Genomic DNA, 24,265 nt, shown 5'->3' with positions numbered 1-24,265 from the left:
CGGTTGAGTTAAATGCTTGGGTGTCCTTCACAGATGTAGTGACAAACGTTTTGGGAAATCACAAAACTGACAATTACAAGCAATTGGTCCGTAAGATGATTACTGCATACGGAAAACTAGGGGCAAATATGAGCATTAAAGTTCATTTCTTGTTTAGCCACCTCGACAGATTTCCTGGTAATCTTGGTGATTACAGTGAGGAGCAAGGAGAGAGATTCCATCAAGACATCAAAACAATGGAAGAGAGGTATCAAGGCAAATGGGATGAGCATATGATGGCAGACTACTGCTGGAACCTTTTGAGAGACTGCCCAAAAGTTTCTCACAAGTGAAAATCGTATAAACGTCAATTTTAGTTTTGTGAATAAGATATTGTTTTGTGTGTTCATTGTAACTAAGAATCTAGTGTATACTGCTTTGCATTAATTTATGATATATAACTGATTATGTAAATGTTTTTTTTCACTTGGAGAATTAAAATTCAGCAAATTTTTAGCAATTTTTTTGTATATCCTCGAAATCTATGAAAAGTGTTCAGTTATAGGATAAATGAAATGATGTTATATCTAACTTAACTTGTTAGATTGAGATTTTACACTGTCTTTGTGGTTTAAGATTATCATAAAAATCAATATCTGACATTTATGCACTATTTAGCCGTTTTTTGTACGTTTAGCTATGGTCGCGAATGGGTGATTTCAGACAAACGACCCCCCTGTGATATCTCAAAAACTAGAGCCAATTTGAAAAAACTAATGTCAGATTCGGATTCAGCGCCCTTGAAAACCCCAGAAACCAGTCTTACTTTGCCTGCCAAAAATATTGTGTTGACCAGTGTAATCTATATCTAACATCAGTTATGTCTTAGAGAAAATTTATCGATAACAATGTGTCTACGTAACATTAATCAAAATACAGTTTTTCTAAAAAGAGACACCACGTATAAAGACTCGAATGCTACTCGAGGATATCGGTTAATGAGAGTACACTCTTGTCAAAACAATACAAAAAAAGAGATGCGCGTGTTTATTGGCTATAATATATGCGTGCTTGAATAACTAAGAAACTATTTATAAGTATTTCATTTTAATGCGATGCTTGTTGGTTGAAATATTAAACTCCAATCTATTTCATTATTATCTTAATAATATTAATAACTTTCTGACAGGTAGATCACGGGATATAAAGCAATACTAAACAATATGGCATGGTACCACCTCGACGTAAATACCCCATATAAACAGCAAAACCCCACACCTACACAGTAGAGATATATAGATGTAAGAAAGCCTTCTACTCTAATAGTTTCTTCCTCAGAACTGCTAGGCTTTGGAATTCCCTTCCGAGTTCCTGTTTCTCCAACTGTACTGACATGCAGAAATTCAAGTGTAATGTGAACAGACATCTTTTTGCTCAACTCCCTAAATAGTATCCTTACAAATTATGTCTCTGATAGTAGCCCACTACACCAAAGTGGTACTGCCCCTTGTCTGGTGTGAGAATGTAATAAAAAAAACTTATACATTTGTCAATGGAGCTCTGTAACCAATCCCAAACAAACAAACAAACAAATCAATACAAATATTCATTATTATTTTGCTTCACAAATCTATAGTTACAACTTTATTTACACTTAAAAGTGCCAGGTATGCAGTTGTAGGAATTGCATAGTAATAGTAGATGGTGTATAACTTATTTCCAACTGTTCTTTCTGGTAAACATGTTCCCAAGATTTGCTGCTACATTTGATATTCAAAATTTTAAAGATCGTCCAGTTTCGATATTTACACAATTATTTGTGTTGCATACATACAGCAATCGTCCCTCAGCAGAATCTTCAAACTAGATGTCAGGTAGCACACACTCCTCTGCCAAGGGGCCGTGTGGTGGCTGCAGACGCATCAGTTTCTCCACATTAAAAGACATCATGCGCAGGCGTTCTCTCGAAAGGGAACACATCCTACTCTACATCATGGATGGAAAAGTCTTATGACAGTTTTAGTCATTAAGCTCCCGGACTGAGGCAGAGAGAGCCCCGCTTAAATTCCCGGATATAAAAAGTCCTGTGGCGACCAGGAAGTGGTGACGGGAGCAGGACAGTGTAGTCTGGCAGCTCCTAGCTACAACCTGGCACATAGGCGGTGGGTGCCAGATTCAGTCGCTAACCTCACGGACCGAGGCAGAAAGAGTTTTTCGGCAGCTGCATCCATGACTGAGCAGCCCTGTTTAGGATCCACTCTGCTCACCCCAGTAGGGGAGGGGGGTAGAAAAGGTACCCCTAAATATAGCCTGCCTCAAAAAACCCGTCTGGACTACCGCATCCAGAGGGATCACCACCACGCGGTCGGAAAAAGAAAGAAAACCTACGCCTATATTTTGGAACCTGGAATGTGAGGACCCTCATGGACAACAAAACAAGTGATCGACCCGACAGAAGAACTGCCATTATCTTAAGAGAGCTAAGGAGGTTCCAGATTGACATAGCTGCGCTCTCTGAAACCCAACTGGCTGACGACGGGCAGCTGAGGGAGGAGAAAGGCGGGTACGCCGTCTTTTCGAAAGCAAGGCCTGCAGAAGAGGCATAGTACCACCTCAACGTAAATACCCCATATAAACAGCAAAATCCCACCCCTACACAGTAGAGATATATAGATGTAAGAAAGCCTTCTACTCTAATAGTTTCTTACCCAGAACTGCTAGAATTTGGAAATCCCTTCCGAGTTCCTGCTTCTCCAACTGTACTGACATGCAGAAATTCAAGTGTAATGTGAACAGACATCTTTTAGATAAACTCCCTAAATAGTATCCTTACAAATTATGTCTCTGATAATAGCCCACTACACGAAAGTGGTACTGTGCCTTGTCTGGGGTGAGAATGTAATAAAAACCTTATATATTTGTCAATGGAGCTCTGTAACCAATCCCAAACAAACAAACAAACAATCAATGCAAATATTCATTATTATTTTGCTTCACAAATCTATAGTTATAACTTTATTTACACTTAAAAGTGCCAGGTATGCAGTTGTAGAAATTGCATAGTAATAGTACATGGTGTATAACTTATTTCCAACTGTTCTTTCTGGTAAACATGTTCCCAAGATTTGCTGCTACATTTGATATTCAAAATTTTACGGATCGTCCAGTTTCGATATTTACACAATTATTTGTGTTGCATACATACAGCAATCGTCCCCCAGCAGAATCTTCAAACTAGATGTCAGGTAGCACACACTATCTAATTTTATAGGCCAGGACTTACACTTGTTATTATTTAGACTACTAATTTTTAGGACTGTGACAACAGCATATTCGTTTTATTTTTTTTACTCTAAAGTATATATCCGTTAATATCTTATATGTTTTTATATAGACTTATGTGGTTCTTGGTGGATTGACTGTGTCTTACTGTTGGATATATACTTAAGAGTTAAAAGAATGAAAAGAATATTCTGTTGTCACAACCCTACTCATTTTCTTAAAAGTTTTAGCTATCGAACCTTTATTTTGGGCAGCCATTACAATCTTCTCCTGATTGAAGTGGGGCGATCTTCTTTTTAATCAGTCTATATAGACTTCTTTATCTATATATTCCTAAATAGATTCATCCAAAATATAGGTGATACGCTGTTGGTTGGCCCATTTTTTCTGTGTTATACAATTGGGGTTTCAATGACTCTTTTGCGCTATTTTGGTAGCAGACTAGTTTTCTGATTCTGTCTCATCTGTAAGTGTTTAGATGGCACCACTAAAGATTCTACCAATGGATTATTCCTGGCGTCACTTCCGGTGGCCAGGTTTTGCTTTTCAGCAGTCTAAACGCGACTCAGAAAGGGAGACCGTTGTAACTTTACTTTGTCTTTCAGTTGAGCTTAGTTCTCACTCAACTAACATCGTTTCTGTATTTTCAGTTGAATCTACTATTCATTTCACTGTTTCCGAGTCTTCTCGTTATCCTTTCCAACGGATACATCATAACAGTAAAACAATCTTGTCTTAAATGTTTGATCAGTCTGGTAATGAAGGATATTCTGCTGGCTCTTGTTTCGTGATATTGATGTACAATTTCAATGTTCGATTTCGGGACTTCATTAAATATCGTCCGATGCTCACAATATTGGCACAATGATTATGGATGATCTCCGAGTGACCCATATCTCCCGCTCCTCTTGGAAAATACAGCCAAGGCAGACATTGATTTCTGTATGTCATTTGTAAGATTCTTGTCTAAAATATTTGGCCAGTTTCGTGATGGAGGTTAGTTCAGCTGGCTCTTGTTTACATATGAACGCAGTCAGATAGAAGATATGAAAAACATTTTAAATTTGTTTTGTTTTCAAATCTTTCGTTTTACTTATTCCCTCATATTTTATGAAATCCCTCAAGACAAGGCATTAACCATTTGATGTAAAGAGTTAAAACTAATTTTAAAGGTAAAAAAATTGCTAACGATAAGTATTTGATGGAAGGAATTCTTACCTAGAAAGCAGCAATGTTTCGCTCTTTGTCAAAAACATCGTTCATGCAACAAAAGGACTCAAGACAAAAAAAAGAGAAGCGAGAGTTACGAGATTGCGAAAGGAAAACCAAGACTCACTTTCGACACTCCTTAAATTATAATGTGAGATTGAGTTAGTAAGAAATCTATGAGACTCAAACCAGGAATAAATGTCCGATTATATTAACTACATAATAATTTACGTCATAATTTGCCATCCCTTCATGTTATTTGAAGCTCAGAGAACACAGTGAACTTAAGAGGTGGTTCGAATTACGACATCGGTGAGAGGAGGTTCTGTACAAAGTTATTTATTTAAAACACAATTACTTACATGATAAAGAAAAGAAGGAAAACTTTTTACTTACGTTGTTTACAATATTGTCCTATCCATCCTGCAGCGCAACCGGTCTTGCAAATACCAGAATCTTTGTCACATTGTGACATATCTTTGCAATGTCCACACCTGTATTGACAGTCAGGACCATAGAATCCATCTTGGCAAACCTTTCCTATATGGATATAATAAAAATAAGAAAGAATTAAAAGATAATCTATATCTAACATCAATTATGTCTTAGAGAAAATTTATCGATAACAATGTGTCTACGTAACATTAATCAAAATACAGTTTTTATAAAAAGAGACACCACGTATAAAGACTCGAATGCTACTCGAGGATATCGTTTAATTAGTGTACACTCTTGTCAAAACAATAAAAAAAAGAGATGCGCGTGTTTATTGGCTACAATATATGCGTGCTTGAATAACTAAGAAACTATTTATAAGTATTTCATTTTAATGCGATGCTTGTTGGTTGAAATATTAAAACTCCAATCTATTTCATTATTATCTTAATTATATTAATAACTTTCTGAAAGGTAGATCACGGGATATAAAGCAATACTAAACAATATGGCATGGTACCACCTCGACGTAAATACCCCATATAAACAGCAAAATCCCACACCTACACAGTAGAGATATATAGATGTAAGAAAGTCTTCTACTCTAATAGTTTCTTCCCAGAACTGCTAGACTTTGGAAATCCCTTCCGAGTTCCTGCTTCTCCAACTGTACTAACATGCAGAAATTCAAGTGTAATGTGAACAGACATCTTTTTGCTCAACTCCTTAAATAGTATCCTTACAAATTATGTCTCTGATAGTAGCCCACTACACCAAAGTGGTACTGTCCCTTGTCTGGTGTTAGAATGTAATAAAAAAACTTATACATTTGTCAATGGAGCTCTGTAACCAATCCCAAACACACAAACAAACAAACAAACAAATCAATACAAATATTCATTATTATTTTGCTTCACAAATCTATAGTTACAACTTTATTTACACTTAAAAGTGGCAGGTATGCAATTATTTGTGTTGCATACATACAGCAATCGTCCCTCAGCAGAATCTTCAAACTAGATGTCAGGTAGCATACACTATCTAATTTTATAGGCCAGAACTTACACTTGTTATTATTTAAACTACTAATTTTTAGGACTGTGACAACAGCATATTCGTTTTATTGTTTGTACTCTAAAATATATATCCGTTAATATCTTATATGTTTTTATATAGACTGATGTGGTTCTTGATGGAGTGACTGTGTCTTACTGTTGGATATATACTTAAGAGTTAAAAGAATGAAAAGAATATTCTGTTGTCACAACCCTACTCATTTTCTTAAAAGTTTTAGCTATCGAACCTTTATTTTGGGCAGCCATTACAATCTTCTCCTGATTAAAGTGGAGCGATCTTCATTTTAGTCAGTCTATAAAGTCTTCTTTATCTATATATTCCTAAATAGATTCATCCAAAATATACTTGATATGCTGTTGGTTGGCCCATTTTTTTTTTTGTGTTATACAATTGGGGTTTCAATGACTCTTTTGCGCTATTTTCGTAGCAGACTAGTTTTCTGATTCTGTCTCATCTGTAAGTGTTTAGATGGCACCACTAAAGATTCTACCAATGGATTATTCCTGGCGTCACTTCCGGTGGCCAGGTTTTGCTTTTCAGCAGTCTAAACGCGACTCAGAAAGGGAGACCGTCGTAACTTTACTTTGTCTTTCAGTTGAGCTTAGTTCTCACTCAACTAATATCGTTTCTGTATTTTCAGTTGAATCTATTATTCATTTCACTGTTTCCGAGTCTTCTCGTTATCTTTTCCAACAGATCCATCATAACAGTAAAACAATCTTGTCTTAAATGTTTGATCAGTCTGGTAATGAAGGATATTCTGCTGGCTCTTGTTTCGTGATATTGATGTACAATTTCAATGTTCGATTTCGGGACTTCATTAAATATCGTCCGATGCTCACAATATTGGCACAATGATTATGGATGATCTCCGAGTGACCCATATCTCCCGCTCCTCTTGGAAAATACAGCCAAGGCAGACATTGATTTCTGTATGTCATTTGTAAGATTCTTGTCTAAAATATTTGGCCAGTTTCGTGATGGAGGTTAGTTCAGCTGGCTCTTGTTTACATATGAACGCAGTCAGATAGAAGATATGAAAAACATTTTAAATTTGTTTTGTTTTCAAATCTTTCGTTTTACTTATTCCCTCATATTTTATGAAATCCCTCAAGACAAGGCATTAACCATTTGATGTAAAGAGTTAAAACTAATTTTAAAGGTAAAAAAATTGCTAACGATAAGTATTTGATGGAAGGAATTCTTACCTAGAAAGCAGCAATGTTTCGCTCTTTGTCAAAAACATCGTTCATGCAACAAAAGGACTCAAGACAAAAAAAAAGAGAAGCGAGAGTTACGAGATTGCCAAAGGAAAACCAAGACTCACTTTCGACACTCCTTAAATTATAATGTGAGATTGAGTTAGTAAGAAATCTATGAGACTCAAACCAGGAATAAATGTCCGATTATATTAACTACATAATAATTTACGTCATAATTTGCCATCCCTTCATGTTATTTGAAGCTCAGAGAACACAGTGAACTTAAGAGGTGGTTCGAATTACGACATCGGTGAGAGGAGGTTCTGTACAAAGTTATTTATTTAAAACACAATTACTTACATGATAAAGAAAAGAAGGAAAACTTTTTACTTACGTTGTTTACAATATTGTCCTATCCATCCTGCAGCGCAACCGGTCTTGCAAATACCAGAATCTTTGTCACATTGTGACATATCTTTGCAATGTCCACACCTGTATTGACAGTCAGGACCATAGAATCCATCTTGGCAAACCTTTCCTATATGGATATAATAAAAATAAGAAAGAATTAAAAGATAATCTATATCTAACATCAATTATGTCTTAGAGAAAATTTATCGATAACAATGTGTCTACGTAACATTAATCAAAATACAGTTTTTATAAAAAGAGACACCACGTATAAAGACTCGAATGCTACTCGAGGATATCGTTTAATTAGTGTACACTCTTGTCAAAACAATAAAAAAAAGAGATGCGCGTGTTTATTGGCTACAATATATGCGTGCTTGAATAACTAAGAAACTATTTATAAGTATTTCATTTTAATGCGATGCTTGTTGGTTGAAATATTAAAACTCCAATCTATTTCATTATTATCTTAATTATATTAATAACTTTCTGAAAGGTAGATCACGGGATATAAAGCAATACTAAACAATATGGCATGGTACCACCTCGACGTAAATACCCCATATAAACAGCAAAATCCCACACCTACACAGTAGAGATATATAGATGTAAGAAAGTCTTCTACTCTAATAGCTTCTTCCCAGAACTGCTAGACTTTGGAAATCCCTTCCGAGTTCCTGCTTCTCCAACTGTACTAACATGCAGAAATTCAAGTGTAATGTGAACAGACATCTTTTTGCTCAACTCCTTAAATAGTATCCTTACAAATTATGTCTCTGATAGTAGCCCACTACACCAAAGTGGTACTGCCCCTTGTCTGGTGTGAGAATGTAATAAAAAAACTTATACATTTGTCAATGGAGCTCTGTAACCAATCCCAAACACACAAACAAACAAACAAACAAATCAATACAAATATTCATTATTATTTTGCTTCACAAATCTATAGTTACAACTTTATTTACACTTAAAAGTGGCAGGTATGCAATTATTTGTGTTGCATACATACAGCAATCGTCCCTCAGCAGAATCTTCAAACTAGATGTCAGGTAGCATACACTATCTAATTTTATAGGCCAGAACTTACACTTGTTATTATTTAAACTACTAATTTTTAGGACTGTGACAACAGCATATTCGTTTTATTGTTTGTACTCTAAAATATATATCCGTTAATATCTTATATGTTTTTATATAGACTGATGTGGTTCTTGATGGAGTGACTGTGTCTTACTGTTGGATATATACTTAAGAGTTAAAAGAATGAAAAGAATATTCTGTTGTCACAACCCTACTCATTTTCTTAAAAGTTTTAGCTATCGAACCTTTATTTTGGGCAGCCATTACAATCTTCTCCTGATTAAAGTGGAGCGATCTTCATTTTAGTCAGTCTATAAAGTCTTCTTTATCTATATATTCCTAAATAGATTCATCCAAAATATACTTGATATGCTGTTGGTTGGCCCATTTTTTTTTTGTGTTATACAATTGGGGTTTCAATGACTCTTTTGCGCTATTTTGGTAGCAGACTAGTTTTCTGATTCTGTCTCATCTGTAAGTGTTTAGATGGCACCACTAAAGATTCTACCAATGGATTATTCCTGGCGTCACGTCCGGTGGCCAGGTTTTGCTTTTCAGCAGTCTAAACGCGACTCAGAAAGGGAGACCGTCGTAACTTTACTTTGTCTTTCAGTTGAGCTTAGTTCTCACTCAACTAATATCGTTTCTGTATTTTCAGTTGAATCTATTATTCATTTCACTGTTTCCGAGTCTTCTCGTTATCTTTTCCAACAGATCCATCATAACAGTAAAACAATCTTGTCTTAAATGTTTGATCAGTCTGGTAATGAAGGATATTCTGCTGGCTCTTGTTTCGTGATATTGATGTACAATTTCAATGTTCGATTTCGGGACTTCATTAAATATCGTCCGATGCTCACAATATTGGCACAATGATTATGGATGATCTCCGAGTGACCCATATCTCCCGCTCCTCTTGGAAAATACAGCCAAGGCAGACATTGATTTCTGTATGTCATTTGTAAGATTCTTGTCTAAAATATTTGGCCAGTTTCGTGATGGAGGTTAGTTCAGCTGGCTCTTGTTTACATATGAACGCAGTCAGATAGAAGATATGAAAAACATTTTAAATTTGTTTTGTTTTCAAATCTTTCGTTTTACTTATTCCCTCATATTTTATGAAATCCCTCAAGACAAGGCATTAACCATTTGATGTAAAGAGTTAAAACTAATTTTAAAGGTAAAAAAATTGCTAACGATAAGTATTTGATGGAAGGAATTCTTACCTAGAAAGCAGCAATGTTTCGCTCTTTGTCAAAAACATCGTTCATGCAACAAAAGGACTCAAGACAAAAAAAAGAGAAGCGAGAGTTACGAGATTGCCAAAGGAAAACCAAGACTCACTTTCGACACTCCTTAAATTATAATGTGAGATTGAGTTAGTAAGAAATCTATGAGACTCAAACCAGGAATAAATGTCCGATTATATTAACTACATAATAATTTACGTCATAATTTGCCATCCCTTCATGTTATTTGAAGCTCAGAGAACACAGTGAACTTAAGAGGTGGTTCGAATTACGACATCGGTGAGAGGAGGTTCTGTACAAAGTTATTTATTTAAAACACAATTACTTACATGATAAAGAAAAGAAGGAAAACTTTTTACTTACGTTGTTTACAATATTGTCCTATCCATCCTGCAGCGCAACCGGTCTTGCAAATACCAGAATCTTTGTCACATTGTGACATATCTTTGCAATGTCCACACCTGTATTGACAGTCAGGACCATAGAATCCATCTTGGCAAACCTTTCCTATATGGATATAATAAAAATAAGAAAGAATTAAAAGATAATCTATATCTAACATCAATTATGTCTTAGAGAAAATTTATCGATAACAATGTGTCTACGTAACATTAATCAAAATACAGTTTTTATAAAAAGAGACACCACGTATAAAGACTCGAATGCTACTCGAGGATATCGTTTAATTAGTGTACACTCTTGTCAAAACAATAAAAAAAAGAGATGCGCGTGTTTATTGGCTACAATATATGCGTGCTTGAATAACTAAGAAACTATTTATAAGTATTTCATTTTAATGCGATGCTTGTTGGTTGAAATATTAAAACTCCAATCTATTTCATTATTATCTTAATTATATTAATAACTTTCTGAAAGGTAGATCACGGGATATAAAGCAATACTAAACAATATGGCATGGTACCACCTCGACGTAAATACCACATATAAACAGCAAAATCCCACACCTACACAGTAGATATATATAGATGTAAGAAAGTCTTCTACTCTAATAGTTTCTTCCCAGAACTGCTAGACTTTGGAATTCCCTTCCGAGTTCCTGCTTCTCCAACTGTACTAACATGCAGAAATTCAAGTGTAATGTGAACAGACATCTTTTTGCTCAACTCCTTAAATAGTATCCTTACAAATTATGTCTCTGATAGTAGCCCACTACACCAAAGTGGTACTGCCCCTTGTCTGGTGTGAGAATGTAATAAAAAAACTTATACATTTGTCAATGGAGCTCTGTAACCAATCCCAAACACACAAACAAACAAACAAACAAATCAATACAAATATTCATTATTATTTTGCTTCACAAATCTATAGTTACAACTTTATTTACACTTAAAAGTGGCAGGTATGCAATTATTTGTGTTGCATACATACAGCAATCGTCCCTCAGCAGAATCTTCAAACTAGATGTCAGGTAGCATACACTATCTAATTTTATAGGCCAGAACTTACACTTGTTATTATTTAAACTACTAATTTTTAGGACTGTGACAACAGCATATTCGTTTTATTGTTTGTACTCTAAAATATATATCCGTTAATATCTTATATGTTTTTATATAGACTGATGTGGTTCTTGATGGAGTGACTGTGTCTTACTGTTGGATATATACTTAAGAGTTAAAAGAATGAAAAGAATATTCTGTTGTCACAACCCTACTCGTTTTCTTAAAAGTTTTAGCTATCGAACCTTTATTTTGGGCAGCCATTACAATCTTCTCCTGATTAAAGTGGAGCGATCTTCATTTTAGTCAGTCTATAAAGTCTTCTTTATCTATATATTCCTAAATAGATTCATCCAAAATATAGTTGATATGCTGTTTGTTGGCCCATTTTTTTTGTGTTATACAATTTGGGTTTCAATGACTCTTTTGCGCTATTTTCGTAGCAGACTAGTTTTCTGATTCCGTCTCATCTGTAAGTGTTTAGATGGCACCACTAAAGATTCTACCAATGGATTATTCCTGGCGTCACTTCCGGTGGCCAGGTTTTGCTTTTCAGCAGTCTAAACGCGAACTAATATCGTTTCTGTATTTTCAGTTTAATCTATTATTCATTTCACTGTTTCCGAGTCTTCTCGTTATCCTTTCCAACAGATATATAATAACAGTAAAACAATCTTGTCTTAAATGTTTGATCAGTCTGGTAATGAAGGATATTCTGCTGGCTCTTGTTTCGTGATATTGATGTACAATTTCAATGTTCGATTTAGGGACTTCATTAAATATTGTCCGATACTCACAATATTGGCACAATGATTATGGATGATCTCCGAGTGACCCATATCTCCCGCTCCTCTTGGAAAATACAGCCAAGGCAGACATTGGTTTCTGTATGCCATTTGTAAGATTCTTGTCTAAAATATTTGGCCAGTTTCGTGATGGAGGTTAGTTCAGCTGGCTCTTGTTTACATATGAACGCAGTCAGATAGAAGATATGAAAAACATTTTAAATTTGTTTTGTTTTCAAATTTATCGTTTTAATTATTCCCTCATTTTTTATGAAATCCCTCAAGACAAGGCATTAACCATTTGATGTAAAGAGTTAAAACTAATTTTAAAGGTAAAAAAATTGCTAACGATAAGTATTTGATGGAAGGAATTCTTACCTAGAAAACAGCAATGTTTCGCTCTTTGTCAAAAACATCGTTCATGCAACAAAAGGACTCAAGACAAAAAAAAGAGAAGCGAGAGTTACGAGATTGCCAAAGGAAAACCAAGACTCACTTTCGACTCTCCTTAAATTATAATGTGAGATTGAGTTAGTAAGAAATCTACGAGACTCAAACCAGGAATAAATGTCCAATTTTATTAACTACATAATAATTTACGTCATAATTTGCCATCCCTTCATGTTATTTGAAGCTCAGAGAACACAGTGAACTTAAGAGGTGGTTCGAATTACGACATCGGTGAGAGGAGGTTCTGTACAAAGTTATTTATTTAAAACACAATTACTTACATGATAAAGAAAAGAAGGAAAACTTTTTACTTACGTTGTTTACAATATTGTCCTATCCATCCTGCAGCGCAACCGGTCTTGCAAATACCAGAATCTTTGTCACATTGTGACATATGTTTGCAATGTCCACACCTGTATTGACAGTCAGGACCATAGAATCCATCTTGACAAACCTTTCCTATATGGATATCATAAAAATAAGAAAGAATTAAAAGATAATCTATATCTAACATCAGTTTTGTCTTAGAGATAATTTATCGATAACAATGTGTCTATGTAACATTAATAAAATACAGTTTTTATAAAAAGAGACACCACGTATAAAGACTCGAATGCTACTCGGGGATATCGTTTAATTAGTGTACACTCTTGTCAAAACAATAAAAAAAGAGATGCGCGTGTTTATTGGCTACAATAAATGCGTGCTTGAATAACTTAGAATCTTATAAGTATTACATTTTAATGCGATGCTTGTTGGTTGAAATATTAAAACTCCAATCTATTTCATTATTATCTTTATTATATTAATAACTTTCTGAAAGGTAGATCACAGGATATAAAGCAATACTAAACAATATGGCATGGTACCACATCGACGTAAATACCCCATATAAACAGCAAAATCCCACACCTACACAGTAGAGATATATAGATGTAAGAAAGCCTTCTACTCTAATAGTTTCTTCCTCAGAACTGCTAGACTTTGGAATTCCCTTCCGAATTCCTGCTTCTCCAACTGTACTAACATGCAGAAATTCAAGTGTAATGTGAACAGACATCTTTTTGATCAACTCCCTAAATAGTATCCTTACAAATTATGTCTCTGATAATAGCCAACTACACCAAAGTGGTGCTGTGCCTTGTCTGGTGTGAGAATGTAATAAAATAAACTTATACATTTGTCAATGGAGCTCTGTAACTAATCCCAAACAAACAAACAAACAAATCAATACAAATATTCATTATTATTTTGCTTCACAAATCTATAGTTATAACTTTATTTACACTTAAAAGTGCCAGGTATGCAGTTGTAGGAATTGCATAGTAATAGTAGATGGTGTATAACTTATTTCCAACTGTTCTTTCTGGTAAACATGTTCCCAAGATTTGCTGCTACATTTGATATTCAAAATTTTACAGATCGTCCAGTTTCGATATTTACACAATTATTTGTGTTGCATACATACAGCAATCGTCCCCCAGCAGAATCTTCAAACTATATGTCAGGTAGCACACACTATCTAATTTTATGGGCCAGGACTTACACTTGTTATTATTTAGACTACTAATTTTTAGGACTGTGACAACAGCATATTCGTTTTATTGTTTGTACTCTAAAGTATATATCCGTTAATATCTTACATGTTTTTATATAGACTGATGTGGTTCTTGGTGGATTGACTGTGTCTTACTGTGTGATATATACTTAAGAGTTAAAAGAATGAAAAGAATATTCTGTTGTCACAACCCTACTCGTTTTCTTAAAAGTTTTAGCTATCGAACCTTTATTTTGGGCAGCCATTACAATCTTCTCCTGATTGAAGTGGAGCGATCTTCTTTTTAGTCAGTCTATAGAGTCTGCTTTATCTATATATTCCTAAATAGATTCATCCAAAATATAGGTGATACGCTGTTGGTTGGCCCATTTTTTCTGTGTTATACAATTTGGGTTTCAATGACTCTTTTGCGCTATTTTCGTAGCAGACTAGTTTTCTGATTCTGTCTCATCTGTAAGTGTTGAGATGGCACCACTAAAGATTCTACCAATGGATTATTCCTGGCGTCACTTCCGGTGGCCAGGTTTTGCTTTTCAGCAGTCTAAACGCGACTCAGAAAGGGAGACCGTCGTAACTTTACTTTGTCTTTCAGTTGAGCTTAGTTCTCACTCAACTAATATCGTTTCTGTATTTTCAGTTGAATCTATTATTCATTTCACTGTTTCCGAGTCTTCTCGTTATCCTTTCCAACGGATACATCATAACAGTAAAACAATCTTGTCTTAAATGTTTGATCAGTCTGGTGATGAAGGATATTCTGCTGGCTCTTGTTTCGTGATATTGATGTACAATTTCAATGTTCGATTTCGGGACTTCATTAAATATTATCCGATGCTCACAATATTGGCACAATGATTATGGATGATCTCCGAGTGACCTATATCTCCCGCTCCTCTTGGAAAATACAGCCAAGGCAGACATTGGTTTCTGTATGCCATTTGTAAGATTCTTGTCTAAAATGTTTGGCCAGTTTCGTGATGAAGGTTAGTTCAGCTGGCTCTTGTTTACATATGAACGCAGCCAGATAGAAGATATGAAAAACATTTTAAATTTGTTTTGTTTTCAAATCTTTCGTTTTACTTATTCCCTCATTTTTTAAGGAAATCGCTCAAGCCAAGGCATTAAGCCATTTGATGTAAAGAGTTAAAACTAATTTTAAAGGTAAAAAAATTGCTAACGATAAGTATTTGATGGTAGGAATTCTTACCTAGAAAGCAGCAATGTTTCGCTCTTTGTCAAAAACATCGTTCATGCAACACGACGACTCAAGACAAAAAAAGAGAAGCGAGAGTTACGAGATTGCCAAAGCAAAACCAAGACTCACTTTCGACTCTCCTTAAATTATAATGTGAGATTGAGTTAGTAAGAAATCTATGAGACTCAAACCAGGAATAAATGTCCGATTATATTAACTACATAATAATTTACGTCATAATTTGCCATCCCTTCATGTTATTTGAAGCTAAGAGAACACAGTGAATTAAGAGGTGGTTCGAATTACGACATCGGTGAGAGGAGGTTCTGTACAAAGTTATTTATTTAAAACACAATTACTTACATGATAAAGAAAAGAAGGAAAACTTTTTACTTACGTTGTTTACAATATTGTCCTATCCATCCTGCAGCGCAACCGGTCTTGCAAATACCAGAATCTTTGTCACATTGTGACATATCTTTGCAATGTCCACACCTGTATTGACAGTCAGGACCATAGAATCCATCTTGACAAATCTTTCCTATATGGATATAATAAAAATAAGAAAGAATTAAAAGATAATCTATATCTAACATCAATTATGTCTTAGAGAAAATTTATCGATAACAATGTGTCTACGTAACAATTATCAAAATACAGTTTTTATAAAAAGAGACACCACGTATAAAGACTCGAATGCTACTCGAGGATATCGTTTAATTAGTGTACACTCTTGTCAAAACAATACAAAAAAAGAGATGCGCGTGTTTATTGGCTACAATATATGCGTGCTTGAATAACTAAGAAACTATTTATAAGTATTTCATTTTAATGCGATGCTTGTTGGTGGAAATATTAAAACTCCAATCTATTTCATTATTATCTTTATTATATTAATAACTTTCTGAAAGGTAGATCACGGGATATAAAGCAATACTAAACAATATGGCATGGTACCATCATCATCATCATCGGCGGTCACTAGTGTCCGAGTAAGACTGTCCTCCATTCTGGCTTCTGTGTGTCCTCAAGTGAGCATAGAGCCCAATCCTAGACCCAATTTGTTTTGTGCAATTTGGGCAGGTTAAGGTAGTGGTGGGGTGGGGTGGGGTTGGGTGTGTCTGGTTGATAATCTGTCCTTTCTGTGCTTGCGCTTATCCTCAGCAGCTTTATTTAGGTCACTACTATAAAGCGCAGCACCTTTGTGGACAGCTCTCCTCCATGCCAACCTGCTCCCAGCCACGTTCTCCCATGTCTCAAGGTCCATGTGAAACCGCTTTAGATTTACTTTGATGTTGTCCTTATACCTCATCTTTTGGCCACCCTGGGCACGCTTTCCCTCAACAAGCTGAGAGTAGAAAATCTCTTTTGGGAGGCGGAGTTCCGGCATTCGGACAACATGACCAGTCCATATGAGCTGGCGTTGAGCAACAGTAGCGGTGATAGTAGGAATGTCAGCTTCACTCAGGACGCTGGTGTTGTTGCGTCGGTCCTTCGAACTGATTCTGAGGATTTTTCGGAGGCATCTTTGGTGGTACGTCTCCAGGGTTTTTACGTGCCTCCTGTATGTGGTCCAGGTCTCCGATCCATAGAGAAGAGTGGGCAGCAAGACAGCTTTGTATACCATGATTTTGGTCTTTGCCAGAAGGTCACGGTTCTCAAATACTCTCTTCCTTAGCCTTGAGAAAGCCCCACTGGCACAGCTGAGACGGTGTTGTATTTCATCATCTATGTTGGCTTTTGATGATAGGATGCTGCCTAGGTATGGGAAGTGGTCCACATTTTCCAGTCTAGCGTTGTCGATGGAGATGTTTGGGGGTGAGACTGGATTACTGTTTGGTGGTGATTGATGGAGGATTTGAGTTTTTTTATATTGATTACTAGTCCTAGCTGTTTGTACGCCTTCGTGAAGGCAACCAGTGTACACTGTATGTCCTCTACTGAGAGGGCTACAAGGGCGTTATCGTCTGCATACTGTAGCTCCATAATGGATAGGGTGTTCGTTCGACCTTTCTTCAGGACTTCTGATGGGATGCCGTCAGAACCAGCCGCCTTGTTGTTTTTCATCTTCCTAATTGCATCCCGCACCTCTTCCAGACTGGGTGGTTCTCCCATTCTCTCAATTATGGGCTGTTGAGGGAGTTTTTCAAGGGCCTCCATCTCTGGAGTTGTGTCCCTGTTCAGAAGATCCTCGTAATGCTCTTTCCATCTATTTGTTATTTCCCCCTTTCCTTTCAGCAGCGTGAGCCCATCCTTAGACTGAAGGGGGGTCACAGAACGGTAGCTGGGGCCGTATACCACTTTTGTGGCTTCAAAGAATCCTCTGGTGTCCCCAGAGTCAGCAAACTGCTGGATCTCCTGAGCCTTCTTCATCCACCAGAGGTTCTTCAGCTTCCTGACCGTCGATTGGACAGCCGCTTTAGCCTTGGCATGGGCAGCTCTTTTAACCTTGCAATTGATGTTATTCTGCCAGGTGATAAAAGTTTGCCTCTTGATGTCTATAAGCTGTTGGACTTCGGTATCGTTTTCATCGTACCAATCCTGATGTTTCCGCTTTTTCTGTCCTAGGATGCTTATACTGGAGTCCATGATGGCAGAGGACAGCTTGTCCCAGTGCTCTTCAGCATCATGCGGATACTGCTTGGGCAGGTCCGCACTAAGAGCCGCCTGGAGGTGTTGTTGGTAGGTGATATCGCCCAGCTGCTCGATGTTGAGCTTTGGTCGGCTCTGTCTTTTTTGCATCCTTTGCTTCCGCATTAAATGGATAGACATGATGGAGCGAATAAGATGGTGGTCGGTCCAACAATTGTCTGTACTGGTCATTGCCCTGGTGTTCAGCACATCACAGCGGTCTTTGGCACGGACAATGACATAGTCAATGAGGTGTCTGATTTTACTTCGAGGGTGCATCCATGATGTTTTGAATGCGTTTTTTTTTGTCGGAAAAGTGTGTTCGTGATGATCAGGTTATGTTCTAAGCACTTTGTCAGTAGGAGTGTACCATTTGAGTTAATGTTCCCAACCCCCTCTCTTCCAAGCGTTACTCTCCAGTGCTGATGGTCTCGTCCCACTCTGGCATTGAAGTCTCCAAGTAGGATTATCTTGTCCCCCATGGGGGCCCCGGATAAAATGGTGTCAAGGTCAGCATAAACGGTCTCCTTTATTTCATCATGCGCATCAAGCGTCGGAGCATACGCACTAATCACAGTGGCCATTTGGCTGCCCGCAAGCATCAGGCGCATGGTCATTAGGCGTTCGTTGATGCCCACAGAAGGCTCATTGAGGTAGCGGATGAGGCTGTTCTTTATAGCAAAGCCCACGCTATGGATACGTTCTCCCTGGATCGCCACCTTGTCGTGGTGGAGAACCTTGTGTGTTCCGATGAACCTGAGAGCGATGCCGTCCGGAGCCTAGGCTCCTGGTAGGGCCACCCATGGCGGTAAGGTTGAAGGGGAGGTTCCAGACAAAGAGTAATCCAAAAGACCTCAACGGCTGATGCGGCGGATGATGACAATAATGACACAACGGCACTGAAGGCGGATGAAGGCTGCAGCAGAAGAGAGTCTCCAGTCGTCGTGGTACTCTATGCCATTGGAATCAGGCCCTCCTCTGCCAAGGGGCCGTGTGGTGGCTGCAGGCGCATCAGTCTCCCCACGTTAAAAGACATCACGCGCAGGCGTTCTCCCGAAAGGGAACACATCCTATTCTACATCATGGATGGAAAAGTCTTTTGACAGTTTTAGTCATTAAGCTCCCGGACTGAGGCAGAGAGAGCCCCGCTTAAATTCCCGGATATAAAAAGTCCTGTGGCGACCAGGAAGTGGTGACGGGAGCAGGACAGTGTAGTCTGGCAGCTCCTAGCTACAACCTGGCACATAGGCGGTGGGTGCCAGATTCAGTCGCTAACCTCACGGACCGAGTTTTTCGGCAGCTGCATCCATGACTGAGCAGCCCTGTTTAGGATCCACTCTGCTCACCCCAGTAGGGGAGGGGGGTAGAAAAGGTACCCCTAAATATAGCCTGCCTCAAAAAACCCCGTCTGGACTAACGCATCCAGAGGGATCACCACCACGCGGTCGGAAAAAGAAAGAAAACCTACGCCTATATTTTGGAACCTGGAATGTGAGGACCCTCATGGACAACAAAACAAGTGATCGACCCGAAAGAAGAACTGCCATTATCTCAAGAGAGCTAAGGAGGTTCCAGATTGACATACCTGCGCTCTCTGAAACCCAACTGGCTGACAACGGGCAGCTGAGGGAGGAGAAAGGCGGGTACCCCTTCTTTTCGAAAGGAAGGCCTGCAGAAGAGGCATAGTACCACCTCGACGTAAATACCCCATATAAACAGCAAAATCCCACACCTACACAGTAGAGATATATAGATGTAAGAAAGCCTTTTACTCTAATAGTTTCTTCCCAGAACTGCTAGACTTTGGAATTCCCTTCCGAGTTCCTGCTTCTCCAACTGTACTAACATGCAGAAATTTAAGTGTAATGTGAACAGACATCTTTTTGCTCAACTCCCTAAATAGTATCCTTACAAATTATGTCTCTGATAGTAGCCCACTACACCAAAGTGGTACTGCCCCTTGTCTGGTGTGAGAATGTAATAAAAAAAACTTATACATTTGTCAGTGGAGCTCTGTAACCAATCCCAAACAAACAAACAAACAAACAAATCAATGCAAATATTCATTATTATTTTGCTTCACAAATCTATAGTTATAACTTTATTTACACTTAAAAGTGCCAGGTATGCAGTTGTAGGAATTGCATAGTCATAGTAGATGGTGTATAACTTATTTCCAACTGTTCTTTCTGGTAAACATGCTCCCAAGATTTGCTGCTACATGAAGCCATTTGATGTAAAGAGTTAAAACTAATTTTAAAGGTAAAAAAATTGCTAACGATAAGTATTTGATGGAAGAGATTCTGACCTAGAAAGCAGCAATTTTTAACTATATAATAATTTACGTCATAATTTGCCATCCCTTCATGTTATTTGAAGCTCAGAGAACACAGTGAACTTAAGAGGTGATTCGAATTACGACATCGGTGAGAGGAGGTTCTGTACAAAGTTATTTATTTAAAACACAGTTACGTACATGATAAAGAAAAGAAGGAAAACTTTTTACTTACGTTCTTTACAATATTGTCCTATCCATCCTGCAGCGCAACCGGTCTTGCAAATACCAGAATCTTTGTCACATTGTGACATATGTTTGCAATGTCCACACCTGTATTGACAGTCAGGACCATAGAATCCATCTTGGCAAACCTTTCCTATATGGATATAATAAAAATAAGAAAGAATTAAAAGATAATCTATATCTAACATCAGTTATGTGTTAGAGACAATTTATCGATTATAAAAAGAGACACCACGTATAAAGACTCGAATGCTACTCGGGGATATCGTTTAATTAGTGTACACTCTTATCAAAACAATAAAAAAAAGAGATGCGCGTGTTTATTGGCTACAATAAATGCGTGCTTGAATAACTAAGAATCTTATAAGTATTACATTTTAATGCGATGCTTGTTGGTTGAAATATTAAAACTCCAATCTATTTCATTATTATCTTAATTATATTAATAACTTTCTGAAAGGTAGATCACGGGATATAAATCAATACTAAACAATATGGCATGGTACCACCTCGACGTAAATACCCTATATAAACAGCAAAATCCCACACCTACACAGTAGAGATATATAGATGTAAGAAAGCCTTCTACTCTAATAGTTTCTTCCCAGAACTGCTAGACTTTGGACTTCCCTTCCGAATTCCTGTTTCTCCAACTGTACTGACATGCAGAAATTCAAGTGTAATGTGAACAGACATCTTTTTGCCCAACTCCCTAAATAGTATCCTTACAAATTATGTCTCTGATAATAGCCCACTACACCAAAGTGGTGCTGTGCCTTGTATGGTGTGAGAATGTAATAAAAAAACTTATACATTTGTCAATGGAGCTCTGTAACCCATCCCAAACAAACAAACAAACAAATCAATACAAATATTCATTATTATTTCGCTTCACAAATCTATAGTTATAACTTTATTTACACTTAAAAGTGCCAGGTATGCAGTTGTAGGAATTGCATAGTCATAGTAGATGGTGTATAACTTATTTCCAACTGTTCTTTCTGGTAAACATGTTCCCAAGATTTGCTGCTACATTTGATATTCAATATTTTACAGATCGTCCAGTTACAATATTTACACAATTATTTGTGTTGCATACATACAGCAGTCTTCCCCCAGTAGAATATTCAAACTAGATGTCAGGTAGCACACACTATCTAATTTTATGGGCCAGAACTTACACTTGTTATTATTTAAACTACTAATTTTTAGGACTGTGACAACAGCATATTCGTTTTATTGTTTGTACTCTAAAGTATATATCCGTTAATATCTTATATGTTTTTATATAGACTGATGTGGTTCTTGATGGAGTGACTGTGTGTTACTGTTGGATATATACTTAAGAGTTAAAAGAATGAAAAGAATATTCTGTTGTCACAGCCCTACTCGTTTTCTTAAAAGTTTTAGCTATCGAACCTTTATTTTGGGCAGCCATTACAATCTTCTCCTGATTGGAGTGGAGCGATCTTCTTTTTAGTCAGACTATAGAGTCTTCTTTATCTATATATTCCTAAATAGATTCATCCAAAATATAGGTGATATGCTGTTGGTTGGCCCATTTTTTTTGTGTTATACAATTGGGGTTTCAATGACTCTTTTGCGCTATTTTCGTAGCAGACTAGTTTTCTCATTCTTTCTCATCTGTAAGTGTTGAGATTACACCACTAAAGATTCTACCAATGGATTATTCCTGGCGTCACTTCCGGTGGCCAGGTTTTGCTTTTCAGCAGTCTAAACGCGACTCAGAAAGGGAGACCGTCGTAACTTTACTTTCTCTTTCAGTTGAGCTTAGTTCTCACTCAACTAATATCGTTTCTGTATTTTCAGTTTAATCTATTATTCATTTCACTGTTTTTGAGTCTTCTCGTTATCCTTTCCAACGGATACATCATAACAGTAAAACAATCTTGTCTTAAATGTTTGATCAGTCTTGTAATGAAGGATATACTGCTGGCTCTTGTTTCGTGATATTGATGTACAATTTCAATGTTCGATTTCGGGACTTCATTAAATATCGTCCGATGCTCACAATATTGGCACAATGATTATGGATGATCTCCGAGTGACCCATATCTCCCGCTCCTCTTGGAAAATACAGCTAAGGCAGACATTGGTTTCTGTATGTCATTTGTAAAATTCTTGTCTAAAATGTTTTGCCAGTGAAGTGAATAGTATCAGTAAGTAAAGAATTGCCTTTTAGAAAGGTTTTATTAACTGTAAAATACACGTACGCTCTTGAAAGGATCGAGCGGGAAAATGAAACATAGGGCGCTTTTATTATGAATGTCAATCCCAAGGGGGATAACTCTTAACAACAAATTAAATCATAACATTTTCCCCGTCCTAAAGTATTCAAGTAAGGGGTAATTAATTATAGACAAATTTTTTTTTTTTTTTTTTTTTTTTTACAATCACATAAGAATCATTTTATTTACAAATAACATATGAACCCAAACTGCAGTTTTTTCAGTATTTAGTCACAAAATCCTTATATTTACTAGGGAATTGTCGAACTCGGGACGACCTCCGCACAGATTGGCAGGAATGCTGATTTTCAGTATTATTTTTTAGTGAAATCTGATTTTCTTCAAGATCAGACGATTGATTTTTGTCTTCCTCATGACCAATGTTTTCATTAGTAGAAGGTTCAAATAAAGTCTATGAAGTAGTAGGATTATTATTAGAGTTTTCTTCATTTGATGAGTTTGGAGCTAAGTCTCGAACGTTGACAGTGGTTTCAGTACCAGAAGGTAGTTGAACATAAGCGTAGTGGGGGTTGACATCTATTAGGGTGGCAGGCGTTACAGGAGGGTCATGTTTACTTGTTTTAGTGTGGTTTCTAATATATATTGGGCCTGGTTTAACCCAAGAAGGAATTGAAATTCCGGAAGCAGATTTACGACTATATTTAAATAGTCTATCATGGGGAGTCATATTAGTGGCAGTACAAAGTAATGATCTAATTGAATGAAGTGCGTCCGGTAGTATGTCTTCCCAATAAGGTAGTTTCATTTGATTAGAATGTAATGTTGTTTGAATGGCCTTCCATAAGGTACCGTTGAGTTTTTCAATCTGTCCATTACCTTCAGGATGATACCTACTTGTTTTAGAAGTAGCAATTCCTTTTTTGTGTAAAAAATCCTTTATTTCTCTTGCTAAGAAATCAGAAGCACTGTCAGTATGTATCATGTCAGGCAAACCAAAAATTGAAAAGAGTTTGTTTAGACAGTGGATAATGGTTTTGCTTGTCATATCTCTGCAAGGAAAAGCGAAAGGAAAATGGGAATACTCATCAATTAGAGTAAGTAGATATTTGTTGCCATGTATAGAAGTAGGTAGAGGGCCTTTAAAATCAAGATTTAATCGTTGAAAAGGTAATATGGCTTGAATGAGAGTCCCTCCATTGGTATTGGCGAATTTGGGTTTCAGTAATTGACAGGATGAGCAAGAGTCAGTAATATTCTTAATTTGATCCAAAGTAAAAGGGAGGTTCCTCGTTCTTATAAAATGGCTTAGTCTTGAAACACCAGGATGACATAATTGTTTATGTAAATCACGAAGATCTTGTAGGTTGTAAGTAAGAGCAGAGATGCGAGAGAATGTGTCAGCAGCAATATTTTCAGGTCCAGGTCGATAAACTATAGTGAAATTGTATTGGGATAATTCTATACGCCAACGACATATTTTGTCATTCTTAATTTTTGATTTTCTTTTATTGTCGAATATGAAGCTGATGC

The 24,265-nt window shown here is 36.8% G+C and overlaps 1 protein-coding gene across 15 annotated transcripts in view; it reads right to left on the bottom strand.

Moving 5' to 3' along the window:
• LOC145278112 (uncharacterized) overlaps nt 1-24,265 on the bottom strand; it is a 274,399-nt gene that overhangs the window by 48,307 nt on the left and 201,827 nt on the right. For 11 of the 15 annotated variants that reach the window (XM_080130385.1, XM_080130390.1, XM_080130398.1 and 8 more), the window contains 6 exons: nt 20,515-20,658; nt 15,771-15,914; nt 12,936-13,079; nt 10,289-10,432; nt 7,579-7,722; nt 4,867-5,010 (listed from right to left, as the gene is read on the bottom strand). In XM_080130385.1, the coding sequence (XP_079986511.1) occupies nt 4,867-5,010; nt 7,579-7,722; nt 10,289-10,432; nt 12,936-13,079; nt 15,771-15,914; nt 20,515-20,658 (864 nt within the window). The remainder of the gene's footprint in view (nt 1-4,866; nt 5,011-7,578; nt 7,723-10,288; nt 10,433-12,935; nt 13,080-15,770; nt 15,915-20,514; nt 20,659-24,265) is intronic. The other 4 variants (XM_080130393.1, XM_080130388.1, XM_080130392.1 and 1 more) reach the window with 4 other exon arrangements.

The sequence above is a fragment of the Euprymna scolopes genome, chromosome 6 (assembly GCF_053919585.1).
Source record: "Euprymna scolopes isolate OS-2025 chromosome 6, ASM5391958v1, whole genome shotgun sequence".
Taxonomy (NCBI): Eukaryota; Metazoa; Mollusca; class Cephalopoda; order Sepiida; family Sepiolidae; genus Euprymna; species Euprymna scolopes.
The sequence above is the reverse complement of the archived record's forward strand: the minus strand, read 5'-3'. Positions and strand labels throughout refer to the sequence as shown.